Source organism: Hakea prostrata, chromosome 1 (assembly GCF_041222555.1).
Source record: "Hakea prostrata isolate BN-2017 chromosome 1, UWA_Hpros_2, whole genome shotgun sequence".
Taxonomy (NCBI): Eukaryota; Viridiplantae; Streptophyta; class Magnoliopsida; order Proteales; family Proteaceae; genus Hakea; species Hakea prostrata.
The window spans coordinates 1,525,253-1,541,512 of record NC_142600.1 but is presented as its reverse complement, the minus strand read 5'-3'; the positions used below and the strand labels follow the sequence as shown (position 1 = coordinate 1,541,512).

Below are 16,260 nucleotides of genomic sequence, written 5' to 3'. Positions count from 1 at the left end.
AAGGCCTAAAGAGGAACTTTTAGAATCATTTATCAACATGATGGTATAAACTACTTGAATTTTTAACTATATCCAGTGATGATACTCTTTATGTTCATTTTATTTAACTGTTAAAATCCAAGGTATTCGAATTCACAGTAAAGCAAACTTTGAACAACAAAAAATGTAATGAATAGAAAAGTTTCCCTTTTCAAGTTTGGAATTAATTTCAACTTCCTTCCCTTCAACTATTATTGCAGCAAAACAGAGCCTGCAAAGAATATAAATGCCAAACTAGGAAGTATAAATCCTTTTGAGTCTATGTTTCTTTTGTATGGCGGTGGAATGTCTCAGCAGCTGATCTTGTATCTACACTGGTAGCTTCTTTTTGGAGGGCTGCAGCACTAGGTCTAAAAACAGGGAAGTTGTTTCTACTAAGTACTGGAGTTCCAACCTGAAATCTTGGCAAGGGAGGGTGTATGTTGAAATTTCTGCCAATTGAGAAAACAGGCACGCTTACGCTTGAAGGAGTAGTATGTCCAACCTTCAGTCTTTTAGAGCCTCCAATGGTGCCAAAACTCGGGCCTGGAGTTCCAACATAAACGTCAACAAGACTTTGTCCAATCTAACTGAGTGCAACATTTGAATAATACACTTAAGAGAATATAGCCTTCTAGTTATGCATGGTCCCCCTTCCCCAGACCACCCAACAGAAAAGGAAGAACAATGCAGCAAAAAAATTGTTAATCCTTCGAGATCATAATAAAGTAGCATCAGATATCATACTATTTGTATAAATCATAAACACATATGGGTGGGTAATTGTATCCGCATGCAACAATTTCTTCCTGTTAGTTGTAACAGCCACAACAGCAATGGTCATAGTAATAAATCATCTCTACACTCAGTGTTGGAGTCTGTTTCTTTACCCCAGAAAGAAAAAGTTGTGTTTACATGTGCTGGATACAGGTGTGACTCCTATTCTCTGCTGGTGATACATTTTAGTGGTATCATTCATGACACAAGTTTTATAGAGGAAAATATGATATCTCTCTATATTGAATATGAACACAATAACTTTTGCAAATTAAGCTTTGATCCATTTCCCAAATACTGACAAATTCCACCAAAAGAAAACATTTAAACAGTTGAAACCAAGTGGAACCACACCAAGCCCCATCTCCAATATTTCTTAAATTTTCCATGAAAGAAGTGGGAGTAAATATCAAAGACCCAATGCATCAATCAACAGTAAAATATCTGTTTTACACCATGGAACTTCTATTTCTTGTAAAAATCATTCCACCATAGACCTTAAAATCTGCACTTTCATCTTTCTGTAGATCAATGAACATAATTTTCTGTTGAATCTTGGTTAGAAACATTATTGAAAACATGCAAGCAGCATGGCTGTCCAGGGGGTAACCTAGAGGACCAGGCACCCTTTTGCTGGAAGGACAAAGTGTCTGCCTCAAGAATAAAACCCAGGCATATTTCCTTGGAAGCCTAAAAACCATTTATCATGGCTTCAAGAAATTAGATTTGAACTAGTTAAAATACAAACAGGGATTTGATATGACCTCTGGATGTTGAGAAATACAGATCCCCTGAATTTCGGAGGTATGGACCTCCAGATGATGGAAGATATGGAGTTCCAAATGTTGGGAGATATGGACCTCTGGATGTTGGGGGATACAGGCCTCCAGATGTTGGGAGATTTGGATTTCTCTCAGCATGTAGGGAGGTTCCACCTTCATTAAAATGAGATAAAGAAGTGGCTTCAGTCCTTCCGTTCATAGTTGTGAAGCTTTTGTAATTCTCAGGCTGGAATAACATTAAGGAAACATATCAGACAAAGCCTGAGGTGATTGTTTATGCCTTCTAAAAGGATATGACAAAAAAGGTTGACTCTAATGAATAGCATGCTACAACAAAATTGATTATTGACATGGACTAATAAGAAACTGATAATTGTTGGAAAAAAAAAAGAGTCAATATTATGAAATCAGATGCACTAGCAAATAGAAGAGCCAATCAATGGAACATATGATAGGGAAAAGCTACATAGCAATGCCACTACATTTTCTGGTATCTGATGATGTAAGAAATCGTCATAGTCAACGTCAACATATTCATGCTGCCACTTTTGATTCTGATAAGACGTCGTTTTTGCCTTGAGTCTTTTTACATATGTTTTTATCATATTCATGTCTTACAGATTTTCAAAGGATTTATATGCAATTCCAAACTCAAGCACTATACTATTATAACCCAACCCTTAAAAGGAGAACGTAGATCACTGGTTCTTTTGTTAAGGATGGATACATAGCTTGAGACAGATTTTGCACTAAAGAATGATCATAAGTAGCTAAAATGCAATATCCAACAATGAGGTTAAATTTATAACAATTTCTGTTGTAATGGTATCTTTCTGACTGCTACATGTCAAGTATTTAAAGCCCAGTGAAACAATCCACTAGACGGTGCAATAAAAAAATTGTGCTATAATAGTACAAGAGTATAATTACCTTCCAATTAATACACATGCGAGGAGAATGTGTATTTTCCGGAGTACCAGGATTGCAAAGAACAGTCCCCCTGAGATGAAGTTCAGGGAGCAGGAATATATAACATTAAGTAATTCTAAAGAAAGCTATCTAAAACAAGTTCAGATCCTCCACCCACATGGAGAGGAATAATTCCAATCCACATGGATGGATGCTTGACACATGTCCAATCTGAAAACAAAATTCTCTCTTTTAGGAAAGGAGAGAGAAGATTTTGACTCCTACATTTTGGGAATTTCCTAAAAGGAGAATTTTATTTTAGATTGGACATGTATCAATCATCCAACCATGTGGATTGGGATTATTCCTCTCCATGTGGGTAGAGGATCCAGACTCATCTAAAACTATATGAAAACCACAGAAGAACTCACGAATATTTGTTTGTGATTGCCCTTTTCTTTGAAAGATTCATTTTGAACTCCTCTGTGTCACCCGTCTCCTGAATCAATCTGCCACTTTCTTGACCCATACTACCTTCATTACTTTGGGGTGGTGGAGATAAACATAATGATTCAACACATCCATTGCTCAAGCAAGAAAATTTGCCTTCCTTAGGAAGTGAGCTCGCCTCAGATTCCTTCCTGGTGAAAGGTAAAGATGGCTCAAGTAGAACCACCCCCAGACCTATTTCTTCTGATGACCATGGATCTTTCTTTTCAAAAATAAGCAGCTCTTCAGAATCTCCAGCAAGGTTGGATGATTCTTGCTGCTGCATAATATCAAGAAGTTTCCTTCTGAGCTTTTCAACAGTTGATGGACTGCGACCTTTACTAGACCTCTTTTTGGTAGGAATGGGGTAGTCCCAAAAATTGGACTGGACTGAACCTGGATTTCACAGAGATGAAACAATGCAGATTCTATAATTTCTATTATTAATATATAGAACATAAATGTACTATTGGTTTCTATGGAACTAGAACAGTAGAATGTTAATTCCTTCGGCCAAAGCTCAAGCATTCAAAACCCCAGAAAACAGCTGCAGAATGACAAGGTTTAGGCGAAATACATTTTATAATTTTACAGGAATCCGGTCGCTGACTGAAAATGTGGAAGAAGAATTTGGTACCCATGTCAAAACCTAGTGGCTCTTAATGAAAGTTCAAGCAAATTCCAGAAGATAGACAATTACTTAATGAACAACCAGAAATAAATGAAGATGGAATTTTGATATCTAAAAAAAATAAAAAAAAATAAAAGACAAAACATGTATGTGACAAAAGAAAACTAGATTCTTCATAGTAGTATAGACTTTGCAGATACAGTCTTCATGAATAACCATGTGCCTCTTTTTCTTTGTGGTATAGACGTCAACTTTTTTCTGGTATCTCAGTGATTAATGTGCTACAAAATTAACCTACCAAACAAAAAGGCTTCACTTCAATATCCATTGGAGAAGCTAAACCTATTATATGTGAATATATGATTACATATTTTCAACTTAATTTCACAAAATCCTCAAAATTTGTAGATGTGTCAAAGCATGTGTCCCACAGTTTTTGTGTATCTGAAATGAATCTGCAATCTCGGCCCATCTCTAGCTATTTATTTTATGCATCTTCCATGCCAAAGTATCTGAAGGATCAGGGGAGCAGGCAAGGGGTTTTTACCTAATATCCCCAGACAAAAAATGCTTCAGAATATTATAATGGAGGTAAACCCAAATAGCATTTATCCTAACCAACTTTAGGTTCTCACACTCTGAACCAGATAAGGCATCCAGTTATAAAGTTACACCATCATCATTTATTTAATATTTTGTCATTCAAAGACAAGTAAAACAGCTCACAAGTGAGATGTAACATGCGCTTTCATGCAATTTACATTGCACTGGTTGACAAAAAGCTTCATTGTGCTGTGTTAGTTCAAATTAGAGTTCCTTGTGTCCTTTGTGAGAAATGCAATTCTGAGAAGCTGGAGACTGCCTCAAGAAGCAGAACGATGAGCCAAGGCTGACCAGTTCTAGCCTTGCTTCTCAGGGTAAGCATTAAATCTGGGCCTTTTCTACAAGGAAAAATGGGTACACTGCAGGGCCAAGAATTGAGCGTCACATTTTTGAATGTGGTTTGAAAGTTTGGCATTAGATGTGAACCGGACAACACTGCTTGCTCACCCTTTCCAAGCACAAAAACAGTTGCCAGAAGCTACAACAGAGTTTGTAGTGTTATAGCAGTCCAAAATACTGATGGGCATTGAAGTATTCAAAGTTGCCTAAATGTGGGTCCTTTTTTGTCTTCAACAATGTGATGGACAATTGGACCACATAAGGAAGAAAAACAGACCTACATTGCTGAAAAGAGAATAACAAAAGACTTACATTTGTTCACTTTTCTGTTATAGTAAACAAAGTATATTAATCATTTATGGGTGCTCACTTGTCTGTTTTATTATTTGAAGTCTTGTAATGAACTCGAATTTTTAATATGTATTGTAACAAGGATGCTTCTGTCATGTTGCTGTGATCATGCAGTTGTTACCTGCTTGTTCCTGAAACGGAAATATGGGGAAAAAAATAGCCTCACCACTATGTTTTCCACCAATATTTTTATTTCCAGGGAAACACCAAAGAGAAAATTGGACTTAACAGAATGCAAAATAGTCATACCAAAAGCATAGACTATTAGTTGGACAGACTCAGAGGTATATGAGGAGACAAAATAAGGCTGGGTTAACTGATGAGAGACTATTCTCCCAATATTACCCCTCCCATAAATACAGATGGAATTAATACACATGCATGGATAAATGGAGCAGATCTGAAGACACCTGCAGCAGGACTGGAGAAATCCCACTCTGGTAGCATGAAGATACCCATCCCAAAAGCTCAAACCATTAGGTGGAGGGACTCACGGGTAAATGAGGGGGTGTTAGGTACCTGAATGAGGTTACTTAACAAGGTGGAATAACTCAAGAAGAAAAACGAGACTTTGAATAAAAGTTGAATAAGAAACAATATAATCTACCAGCAGTAGGTGATTCCTACGGCTACCCAAGAGCAATGGCTCTCACATAAACTTCTCTCTATATCCTTTCTACTCATCCTCCCCCCTATTTATAGCAATTACATTCCTATCGAATTAATTAACAAAATCAGCCTACTTCGAGTAGGACTCTTCAAAAGAAACCTAACTGTAATGTAACTCTAACCTAGATGTATTATGACTCTTGACTCTCTAAATCTAATTCTAATAACCTTAACGCAGAAGGACTCTTCATGCTTCAAATTTGCCAGTCGCCTGAATGCACTAGGACTCTGCTGAAAACGACAGGACTCTCTTCACTGTTCAAACTGTCAATCGTTTCCTTGGGAGTGCTTTCCTTGTCGAATATAGACTCTTGATATCAGGGGCTTATCAATACTCCCCTCCAAAAGTTTCACCTTGTCCTCAAGGTGAAAATCTGGAAAGTGGGACTGTATTTCAGCATAAGATTCCCAAGTATTTTCATAAGGCGGCAGTCCTTTCCATTGAATCAAAACCTCCAGCAACCCTTGAGTAGAGAAACGAATGTTGAGCAAGGCTTCGGGTGTGAGCTGCAACTCGCCATTTCCCTGCAAACAAGTTGGAAGCGGCTGCGGCTTAATGTGCTGCCCCAGTGCCTGCTTCAACTGTGAAACGTGAAACACCGGGTGGATCCGTGAATCATCAGGTAAACGTAGACGATAGGCGACTGGTCCCACTGGCTCAATGATCTGGTACGGCCCATAGTAGCGATGGCTGAGTTTCTCATTGGGCCGTTTGGCGAGTTTCTGGAAGCGATAAGGTTGTAGCTTAAGAAAAACTTCATCCCCCACTTGATAATGCACTTCCCTACGCTTTGAATCCGCGGAATTGCACATCCTATCTTGGGCCACCCGCAGATTTGTTTTGAGATCCTCCAACACCTGATTGCGCTTTCGGAGGAACACATCAACCTCATCCACTTTAGATCGACCATCCTCCCAACACAGAAGAGAGGGGGGGTCTCGTCCATACACAACCTGAAAGGGAGTCATTTTTGTGGCTGAATGAAACGTCGTATTGAACCAATATTCGGCCCACGGTAACCAATTAATCCAGTCCTTCGGTTGGCGAGCGCAAAAACATCGTAGGTAAATTTCAAGGCTGCGATTTACCACCTCTGTTTGACCATCCGTTTGAGGATGGTAGGCACTGCTGAACTTGAGGTTGGTACCCGCTAATTTAAAAAGCTCCATCCAAAAATTACTAAGGAAGACACGATCTCGATCGGAGACGATGGTTCGAGGGAACCCATGCAAGCGGATAACCTCCTTGCTGAACGAGATAGCCACATCCTTGGCGGAATAAGGGTGTGAAAGAGCGATGAAATGCGCGTACTTGGATAGCCGGTCAACTACAACAAGCACGGTATCTCCACTCTTAGTCCTGGGTAACCCACCAATAAAATCCATGCTAATGTCTTCCCAAATGCGATCTGGAATTGGTAGTGGTTGAAGGAGTCCAGCGGGTTTCATGGCTTGATATTTACTTGTGCTGACAAGCATCACAACTAGCCACAAATTCGAGGACAGCAGCCTTCATTCCTACCCAGTATACCACAGCTGCTAATCGCCTGTAAGTCCTCAAAAACCCTGAATGCCCACCGAATGGGGTAGAATGATACTCTGAAAGTAATTTGGGAATTAATGGTGACCCATCGGGGATGACTAACCGATTCTTATAGAGTAAGGTGCCCTTTTGAAGCTGGTAGCTGGGGTAGTCCTGGGATCCCTTCAGCAAGGCTTGAACGATCTTCTGGTAACGGTCCGAGGCGTGTACCGCTGTATCTAGTCCCTCACTTTCCTGCCAAGTTGCTGTTGTCATCGAATAAAGCTGCTTATCATCCTGCGACCTTCGCGAGAGAGCATCGGCGGCTTTGTTTTTGCTACCCGGACGATACAATATCTCAAAATCAAATCCCAAAAGTTTCAAGACCCACTTTTGTTGATCAGTAGCCACAATGCGCTGTTCCAGCAAATATTTCAGACTTTTCTGATCCGTTCGTACTTTGAAATGTCTCCCCATCAAGTAATGACGCCATTTTTGAATGGCAAGTACTATTGCCATTAGTTCTTTCTCATAGACAGACTTGGTTTGTGCGCGAGGGGACAACACTTGGCTCCAGTAGGCAATGGGATGGCCCTCTTGCATCAAAACCGCACCCAGCCCAAAACCTGAAGCATCAGTCTCTACCAAAAACTCTTTCGTGAAATCTGGCGTCACCAATACTGGAACGGTTGTCATGGCTGTCTTGAGGGCATTAAACGCCGCCGTTGCCTTGTTACCCCACTGAAATGCATCTTTCTTCAATAAGTTTGTGAGTGGAGCGGCAATTTTACCATAATTTCGGACGAATCTGCGGTAATACCCGGTTAATCCTAAAAACCCTCGCAAGGCTTTAAGATTGGCAGGTTGGGGCCACTCCACCATGCACTTAATCTTCCGTGGGTCCGCCGTGACTCCGTCTTTAGATATGATATGTCCTAAATACTCCAGTGTAGCAACCCCAAACATGCATTTTTTTCGGTTGACTACAAGGTGGTGCTGTGTGAGAAGTATAAAGGTGGTTCGCAAATGGGCCACATGTTCCTCCATGGTCTTGCTATACACCAAAATATCGTCAAAGAACACCAAAATAAATTTTCGCAAGTGTTCTCGAAATACCTCATGCATTAGTGATTGAAATGTGGCTGGAGCATTCGAGAGCCCAAACGGCATCACCAGGAACTCGTAATGCCCATTATGTGTACGAAAAGCCGTCTTTTCTTCATCACCTTCCGTCATTCTAATTTGGTGGTATCCTGCTTTCAAATCAAGCTTGGTAAACACTGTGGCTCCGCCTAGCTCATCCAACAGTTCGTCAATTGCAGGAATGGGAAACTTGTCAGGAACTGTGAGTTTATTCAGGGCACGATAGTCCACGCAGAAACGCCATCCGCCATCCTTCTTTCGAACCAACAGTACTGGACTGGAGTAAGGACTCACACTAGGTCGTACCAATCCTGCTGTTAACATTTCCTGTACCAATCTTTCGACCTCGTTCTTTTGAGAATGTGGGTAACGATAGGGTCGAATATTAGGTGGGTTACTCCTCTCGGCTAACCGTATCTGGTGGTCTTGCTTCCTTCTTGGCGGCAGTTCAGTTGGTTCAGCAAATAATTGAGCAAAGTCAGTTAATAAATGTGACACTGCTGTACTCTCTTGTACCTCTATATCATCTCCGACGGGATGCTGAGGTTGTAGCCAGTATCCATCACCACCTGCTTGAACCGACTGTAGCACACTCTTCAATGTTGTTTCTAATCGCAGCAAGGTTGGATCCCCATTTAGTTTCACGGGTCGTCCCTGCCACTCAAAGCTCATGGTTCTCAAGCGCCAATTACTGCGTACTTCCCCTAGTGTCTGCAACCATTCTACGCCCAAGATTATATCAATGCTACCCAAATTGAAAGGGTAAAAATTTTGCACAAAGACCTCGCCGCCTAGCTGAATCGGAATCTGTCGACAAATCCCCGTACCTTTGCTAATCGTCCCATCGCCCAAAGCAACCTGAAATTTTGTTTTCTGGATTTCCAATCCCAACGGCTCCACCAACTCTTGAGCGACGAAATTGTGCGTTGCTCCACAATCGATCAGAATGATGACTTCATAGCCATTTATTTGTCCCGTTAGTTTCAGTGTGTGTGGTGAATCGATCCCCACCAAAGAGGTATGCGAGAGTTCCGTCTCAAGCACCGGCTCCATATCGTCATCATTGATCACTCCTTCCGCTGCTGCAACTTCTGGACTATCATCGTCGTGGAGTAACAGCAACCTTAGTTGCTTCAGAGGGCATCGATGGCCTTTGGAGTATGGGCCGTCACACCTGAAACATACCCCTTTGTCCATTTTATCTTTGATTTCTTCCTGGGATAACCAACGTGAGCGTCCCGAGCTCCCGTCGCAGCAGTGTAGTTGCGGTGTCGAGATTGTGAAGAGGAAGACGCGGGTTCACTTATTTGGTTTGGCCGAACTGAACCGTTAAAGCTTTGGTTCATTCCGGTTCCCTGAACCGTATTGGTTCCTTTAATATTGGTGTTGGGTGGGCTGAAGTTAATAACACGTGAGGTTAGATTTTGGGCTGATTGAGTGGGCTGGGCCAAAAGAGGTTTCTTATTTTTCCCCACTCCATTTTTGTCCTCCACGGCTTGGGCCAGGTCCATTATTTGGCCCAAATTGGTGAGCCCAAATAATCGAACTTCAGCCCTTACTTCTTCATTTAAACCAGCGAAAAACACCCCCTTCAACCATTCTCCATCTACCGCTCCGGCTGCTGCTGCTAATTTCTCAAACCCTTCTCTATATGCTGCAAACGTTCCACTTTGCTTGTGATTAATCAATGCTTCTTGGGGAGTCTTCAGCTGTGCTGAGTTAAATCGATAGATCATTGATTCTTTCAAGTTTCTCCATGATGACAATGGCTGCTGCAGTTCTCGGAAGCGTATCCATCCTAGTGCTGCACCTTCAAAACAAAGGGTTGCGAGTTACGAGTTTCTCTTCATCGCTGAGTTTGTACAGATCAAAGTACCTTTCAGCTCGTGCGATCCATCCCATCGGATCTTCCCCCGTGAAAATTGGCATCTCAAGATGTCTAGGAAGGAAGTCTCTCGGTTTCTCTGGTTCGATTGTACGCTTGCTGTAATCTGGAACTCCATCGGTTCTAGTCACCTCCGGCATTAAGGTATGCATCTCTGCTGATTTTCCTTGCGATAACATGAACCTTAATTCATCTCTAAACTCGTCATTGGCCTTTTCTCCTTTCTCTATGTTTTGTGCTAGGAGTCCCACTTGACCTTGAATCTCTTTCACGATACTTTCCAATTCCTCTACCCTCTGCTCCATTCGACTCTTGACCATTCCCCTAGAATCGATGGCTCTGATGCCAATTTGTTAGGTACCTGAATGAGGTTACTTAACAAGGTGGAATAACTCAAGAAGAAAAACGAGACTTTGAATAAAAGTTGAATAAGAAACAATATAATCTACCAGCAGTAGGTGATTCCTACGGCTACCCAAGAGCAATGGCTCTCACATAAACTTCTCTCTATATCCTTTCTACTCATCCTCCCCCCTATTTATAGCAATTACATTCCTATCGAATTAATTAACAAAATCAGCCTACTTCGAGTAGGACTCTTCAAAAGAAACCTAACTGTAATGTAACTCTAACCTAGATGTATTATGACTCTTGACTCTCTAAATCTAATTCTAATAACCTTAACGCAGAAGGACTCTTCATGCTTCAAATTTGCCAGTCGCCTGAATGCACTAGGACTCTGCTGAAAACGACAGGACTCTCTTCACTGTTCAAACTGTCAATCGTTTCCTTGGGAGTGCTTTCCTTGTCGAATATAGACTCTTGATATCAGGGGCTTATCAGGGGGCATGGAATGCCATGGGACTAATCTCCCAACAAAGAATTGATGTTCCACACCAATACAGAATCCACAAGGAAGAATAGCAGCGGATAGATAATAAAAATCACAAAAACCTTCCAAATAAAAGTTTAGCTATCATATGAAGTATCCAGAAAATATTATGCTTTTGGAATTCATTGGACTATTTTTAAGGAGCACAATAGCCTTCAGCACATAGTTAGAAACACAGACATAACCTTCGCTAGTAATTATATGAAGTATCCATAGTACCATTAAGTGTTCATCACGGCTACAAGGTAAACACTAGCATCAACTCACACACCCTCTCCCAACCATGGTTAAAAGGAAAAAGGTTTAGATGCAGTATGAAAATATTCAAGTGCTGAAAAACCCAGTCAATAGAAGTGTCAAAGATGGAATCATGAAAGTATTGACCAATATAAATTTAGACAATAATGATTAAAAGGAAAAAGGTTTAGAGATAACCTGCAAACCCTCTCCCAACCATGGTTCCTAACTGAACGTAGCTCTCAGAATCTGATTTTGCTGGCTCTGAACTAGAGCCGTTGCCTGCATCATCTTCAAAACCTGTTGGACACGGATTATGGCCTACAAAAGTCTCTCTTCTTTCCATATAACCCTCCTCACAAACTTCTTTGCACATTTTTGTTTTGTCTTGATTCATTGGCATTTTACACTCCTGAAAGTTATTGGAATCAACACATTCAAAAGTACGGATACATGAAGGGATATAATTTGCAAGCGTGCCCCTTGTCCTCCATCTTGATCCACAAGCATTGCACAACACAGGCTTTCCTGGTGGTCCATTTCTCCAAAGTGGAGTACCTATACCATTGCGCCATGCATCAAAACTTGAATATTAAGTAATAAAAAGGTAATTGATTTTCAACAACAAAACATTAGGTCATTGTCAATCAAGAACAATTCATTGGTCTGAAGTAAATGGGAAATAGGAAAGTTATTAGCCTGTCTTAACGTTATTAGCTGGTTAGCTAGGCCACTTTTTGTAATCATAGTACATTACTAGGTTCTCCAACCTTTCCTATGTTGATAAGCAAAGACCAAGAGAGATTGAAGGAATTATTAGCTAAATTAGGAAGAAGCATACCACAACTTGCAAGAGAGAATGTAGAGAAATAGAAAGGAGAGATTTTAGTGATTTGATTGGGTGATTAGTAAGTAGCCAAGTCTGACTTCTTATAAGAGATTAATTAGAGAATTCAAAAATTACCTCTTCTTTCATGCGTCTCCTACTAAATAGGTAAAAATAAAGTACTTATGAACCCCTCAACTCCAAAAATTCCTACCATGTATATCATGATCCATAAACTCCCTCACTACTTTGACCAGCTGAAGCTACAGATAATTTAAACAAAGTACTGCACAAAGTTAAACAATAAACATCCGAGCGCTTTGCACGCATACATCTTACACTAATAAGCATGTCTTAAGTTCCTTCCACCTTGAAACTGTCGCCCTCCTCAAGGACAAACCGAAGAAGTGGTCATTGATAGAATTTCTAGGGCCTAGATCATTTTGGAAAGTTTCGTAAATTATCAAATGATACCTTCCCCTTGGGAATGTTCTTGGAAGAAACATAACTGTGGTAATTGACAGAAAAGAATGAACATATGCACACATTTCTTGCCAATAAATGCCAAAAACCCACCAAGTCTTGAAATCCCGACAGCAGCATTTGCAGGGGTTCCACTAAGGCCTTCTTGAATCTTAAGTCCTGGTACTTTTGCAAGGGAAACTCTACCAATAATTGGAACAAAGTCATTTACCAAAGCACATTACAAGTGAGCCATATTGTGAGATACAGTTGTCATCAGGATAAGATTTTAGTTCATTAGCACCATTAAGACGGGTAGGTTCAAGTTGTCCAATTTGGGTAGCACTGGAATGGATTATCTGGCCTGAATAGATTCGTTTTGACTGTTGCCATCAGCTGCCACTGCTCAAGGTGGATAATTGTTGCCAATAGTTTCTCCTGTCTAATGAAAAGGGATGCTACCTTGGCCTGCACTTGTAAGCCTTCACTGCTCTGGCATGTTACCAAGTTGGTACATGCTTAAATTCTCCATGCTTACCTTTTTCATAAGAAAAGATCAACGGGTACAGATAGACTATAGGAAGCAAAAAAGGAATTATCGGCAAAACTATGGAGAAGCCAACCTCAATTCTCCAGAGAGAAGTACGGAGATGGAGAGGAGAGATTCTGGAGCTTTCTGGACCGATTAGAAGGTAGTTAAGCAACCCCATGGGAGTAGCCAGGCTGACATGGGCACTGGTCTAAATAGACAGATGACCTGTGTTTGACTCCCCTTACCTGCTTGGGGCACTTGCCTTGGATTTAGTTAGCTTTCCACTCAAATCTTTGGATGACTCGGTCCTGTGACTAGGGTGCTCCGCACATGCATAGGAACTAGGGTACCAATCAGGCCAAAGGCCCAGATACCCTCATCAACAACTATAAATTAAGGTAGGAAGTAATTAAGCCTCACTTATCATAAGAGAATAATTAGGGAATCTAATCTTACCTCTCTTTTATGAATCTTTTATTAATAGGTTGCAAGAGAGTAGCTGCCAAGTCCTTAAATCCTACAATAACTCCTACCATATATATCAGATATATATAACTCCCTCACTACTGTGACTACTTATAACTACAGACTATTCAAATAAAATAACTACACCATATTAAATAATAGCAACTAATTTCTGGTTTGCTTTCCAAGCAAACGCCATGCAGATGTAAGCACGTAACAAATATTTGACTGAAAAGGCAATTTTAAGTAACGGAAATGAAGAAAATGTAACCATTAGTGAGAGTATAACGATCAAGAAAGCAACCATCATCAAGTAGAGTGGAAACCTAAACAAATACTACAAATAAAATTAAACAATGCTGTGCATTTGAATGTGTTATTGATTCAGTACTTAATATAGGTTCCTTAGATCATCTTCTGTAAGTAAGATCACTTTGTTGATACTTCTTAAATATGCGGATGTATGTAAGAATGGTGTTTAACTAGTTCCATCCCAGAAAATGCAGTTAAGGAGATTAAGTGGGTACATCTAAAACTACTGAATATGACAGTGAGAGAAAAAAAGACTGTCAGTAAGACTTCAAGGTGCACTTCACATTGTAAGACATACAAAGGTGTTTGTACACAGGCCACACAACCAAGCATTTCCCTTTTTTTTTACAAAAAATAAAATAGAGCATTCAAATTGTCTAATGGAATACATGTCCTACAAGTACAGTTAAAATATAAAGAATCTCCAACTCTAGATATTGTTATAATGAAGTCATTGCAATGCTTCTACACATAAAAAATATATATTTCAGTTCTTGAACAACCAACGATCCTTTATTGTACAATCACAAATCAGTTAAACACCAGCAGGACATTTTAAAAACTAAAACTGGAGCCAAGAGACTATTATATTCACAATTTGAAGACTGATGTTTTGAGACAGTTCTTCATATAGCAGCTTGACCATTCAAAGCAACTGCATCATTCTAGTCGTGTTATCGACTCTTTGGACATCTTAGAGCCTAAAAAAGCTCCTCATTGTGGTTCTTGAGGAACCTGAGAGCATCATTGAAGATCTGCAAACTCTCATCCTCGCTTGAACTTTCCTTCCCACCAATCCTATCCCCATTACGCACTCTGCTAATACTATGAGGGGAAATAAAAGGTTCAATCAAATTAGACTTTTGTTTTTTCTTATCCCATCTACAAATTAACTTACAATTTTGAAACAACTTTTTCACGTCCATTACCAACCAGAACAAAAACTTTTGAAAACCAAACCAGAATTGCAGAGACAGAGACAAATAAGTTACATGCAGATGAACATAATTTCAACTCAAAATCAATAGAGAAAGACAACATTATTCAACAAGTACGCTTACTTGTAGCGCCACAGTGACGACAAGGTCCTTGTTTGCCCATGCAAGTCCTGTAACTCTCGATTAAACCCCAGTGAATTCAAATATTTCAAATCAAAATGATTACACAGCACCCATTGCCAAACAACAAACTACAAAACTCAGGACAAAGGAAAACCAGGGAGACGAAAAACATTGAAAACGAATGGCTTTCAAACTCTGGACCCCTAATAACTGATCAAGGTGAGACTGTCCAGGTGGCTGGGGTGGGGGGTTGGTATTTAGAACCCAAATAAAGGTCAAAAGAAAAGAATAATAAGTTCAAAGCAGACCCCAAAAGACATAATAAATTCATGGTTTCACACCTAACAAAATAAGCAAATGCACCTTCACTTCACTTCACTCCCTATTCTGGGTTTCCTTTTTTCCCGATTGAGCTTTTAGTGGGGAGAAATAGCGTCACTTACAACAAAATAACAGCTGCAAGTGCCAGAAAACCAGCGAGAAAAGAATTCATGGGAATGGGAGATTGGTGATAAAGGGAATGGACAAGAAATGAACGAACTTAGCTTCTGGGTTTGGTCTATCATGGTCTCTGACCCTGTTCCTCTCCCTCTCTGGCTATGGTGGTGTTGTTCAATAGAATCAAATAGTGCTGTTGGGGAAAATATTCATATTCCACCATTTTACTTGTTTTTGCCAACTCCCTCAATCAGTGTTTTGATGTTTAATTTCTCCTTTCGGTCGTACTCTTTTCTCAGGATTCAAAATTTTTGAAAAGGATTCACATACATGGTCACTCTGCCTGGAAGACCAATATGAAGGAAGAAAGAAAACCCACTGCCCAGAATCCAGTGTCCGCCTTGGCTGATTAAATACTTAGAGAGTAATTACTCACTTATTATCATTTATTACAATCCTCTTGTACTTATCATCTCAACAATAAAAAAGAAGAATAAGATCATCATACCCACCCATGGTGATGGCATCGAGATAGATATGAATCATAGATACACTATTGGTAAGCCTTTAATTGAAAGATATCATACTTGTTTCTCTAGTAAGTGATTAATATTCACCGATGATCTTTTTCTGGGTCGATGAGAATCTGCATGATCTAAGGCTATAACTCAATTAAAAAATAAAAACCTCGAAAGCTAATTTGATGTTACTCCTGATGATCTATGGAGTCATTACTCTGATAGACTGATAGCAACGGTCGTTTCCTTGACAAAAATCAAAATTACAGCTGTATTTGTACTTTAAGGAGATCACCTCACCTCTGTCATCAATCAAATTAAGGCTTAGATAAATGCCTGGAAATCTGCAAATTTTTTTCCAATTATGGTCTTCTTCAAATCTGATTTACGTCTGGCTTC

The 16,260-nt window shown here is 40.0% G+C and overlaps 1 protein-coding gene across 1 annotated transcript; it reads right to left on the bottom strand.

Annotated features, from left to right (window-relative positions):
* Nucleotides 1-298: 298 nt before the first annotated feature.
* On the bottom strand, nt 299-14,945 carry LOC149026529 (uncharacterized). The gene is made up of 10 exons (XM_089153248.1): nt 14,906-14,945; nt 11,446-11,805; nt 9,419-10,043; nt 7,032-9,329; nt 5,923-6,928; nt 4,636-4,687; nt 3,115-3,371; nt 1,580-1,803; nt 1,293-1,485; nt 299-604 (listed from the first exon to the last, which is right to left on the bottom strand). The coding sequence occupies exons 1-10, from the start codon at nt 14,943-14,945 to the stop codon at nt 299-301; spliced, it is 5,361 nt and encodes a 1,786-aa protein (XP_089009374.1).
* Between the last annotated feature and the right edge of the window lie 1,315 nt (nt 14,946-16,260).

Excerpts from the sequence above, each read along its gene's own strand:
- LOC149026529 (XM_089153248.1), bottom strand. The coding sequence starts at position 14,945 with ATGGGCAAACAAGGACCTTGTCGTCACTGTGGCGCTACAA. Across the intron at positions 11,806-14,905 it reads TCGTCACTGTGGCGCTACAA|GTACTCCACTTTGGAGAAAT; the intron begins GTAAGCGTACTT and ends GCAATGGTATAG. Across the intron at positions 4,688-5,922 it reads ATTTTCACCTTGAGGACAAG|CTTCTGGCAACTGTTTTTGT; the intron begins GTGAAACTTTTG and ends ACTCTGTTGTAG.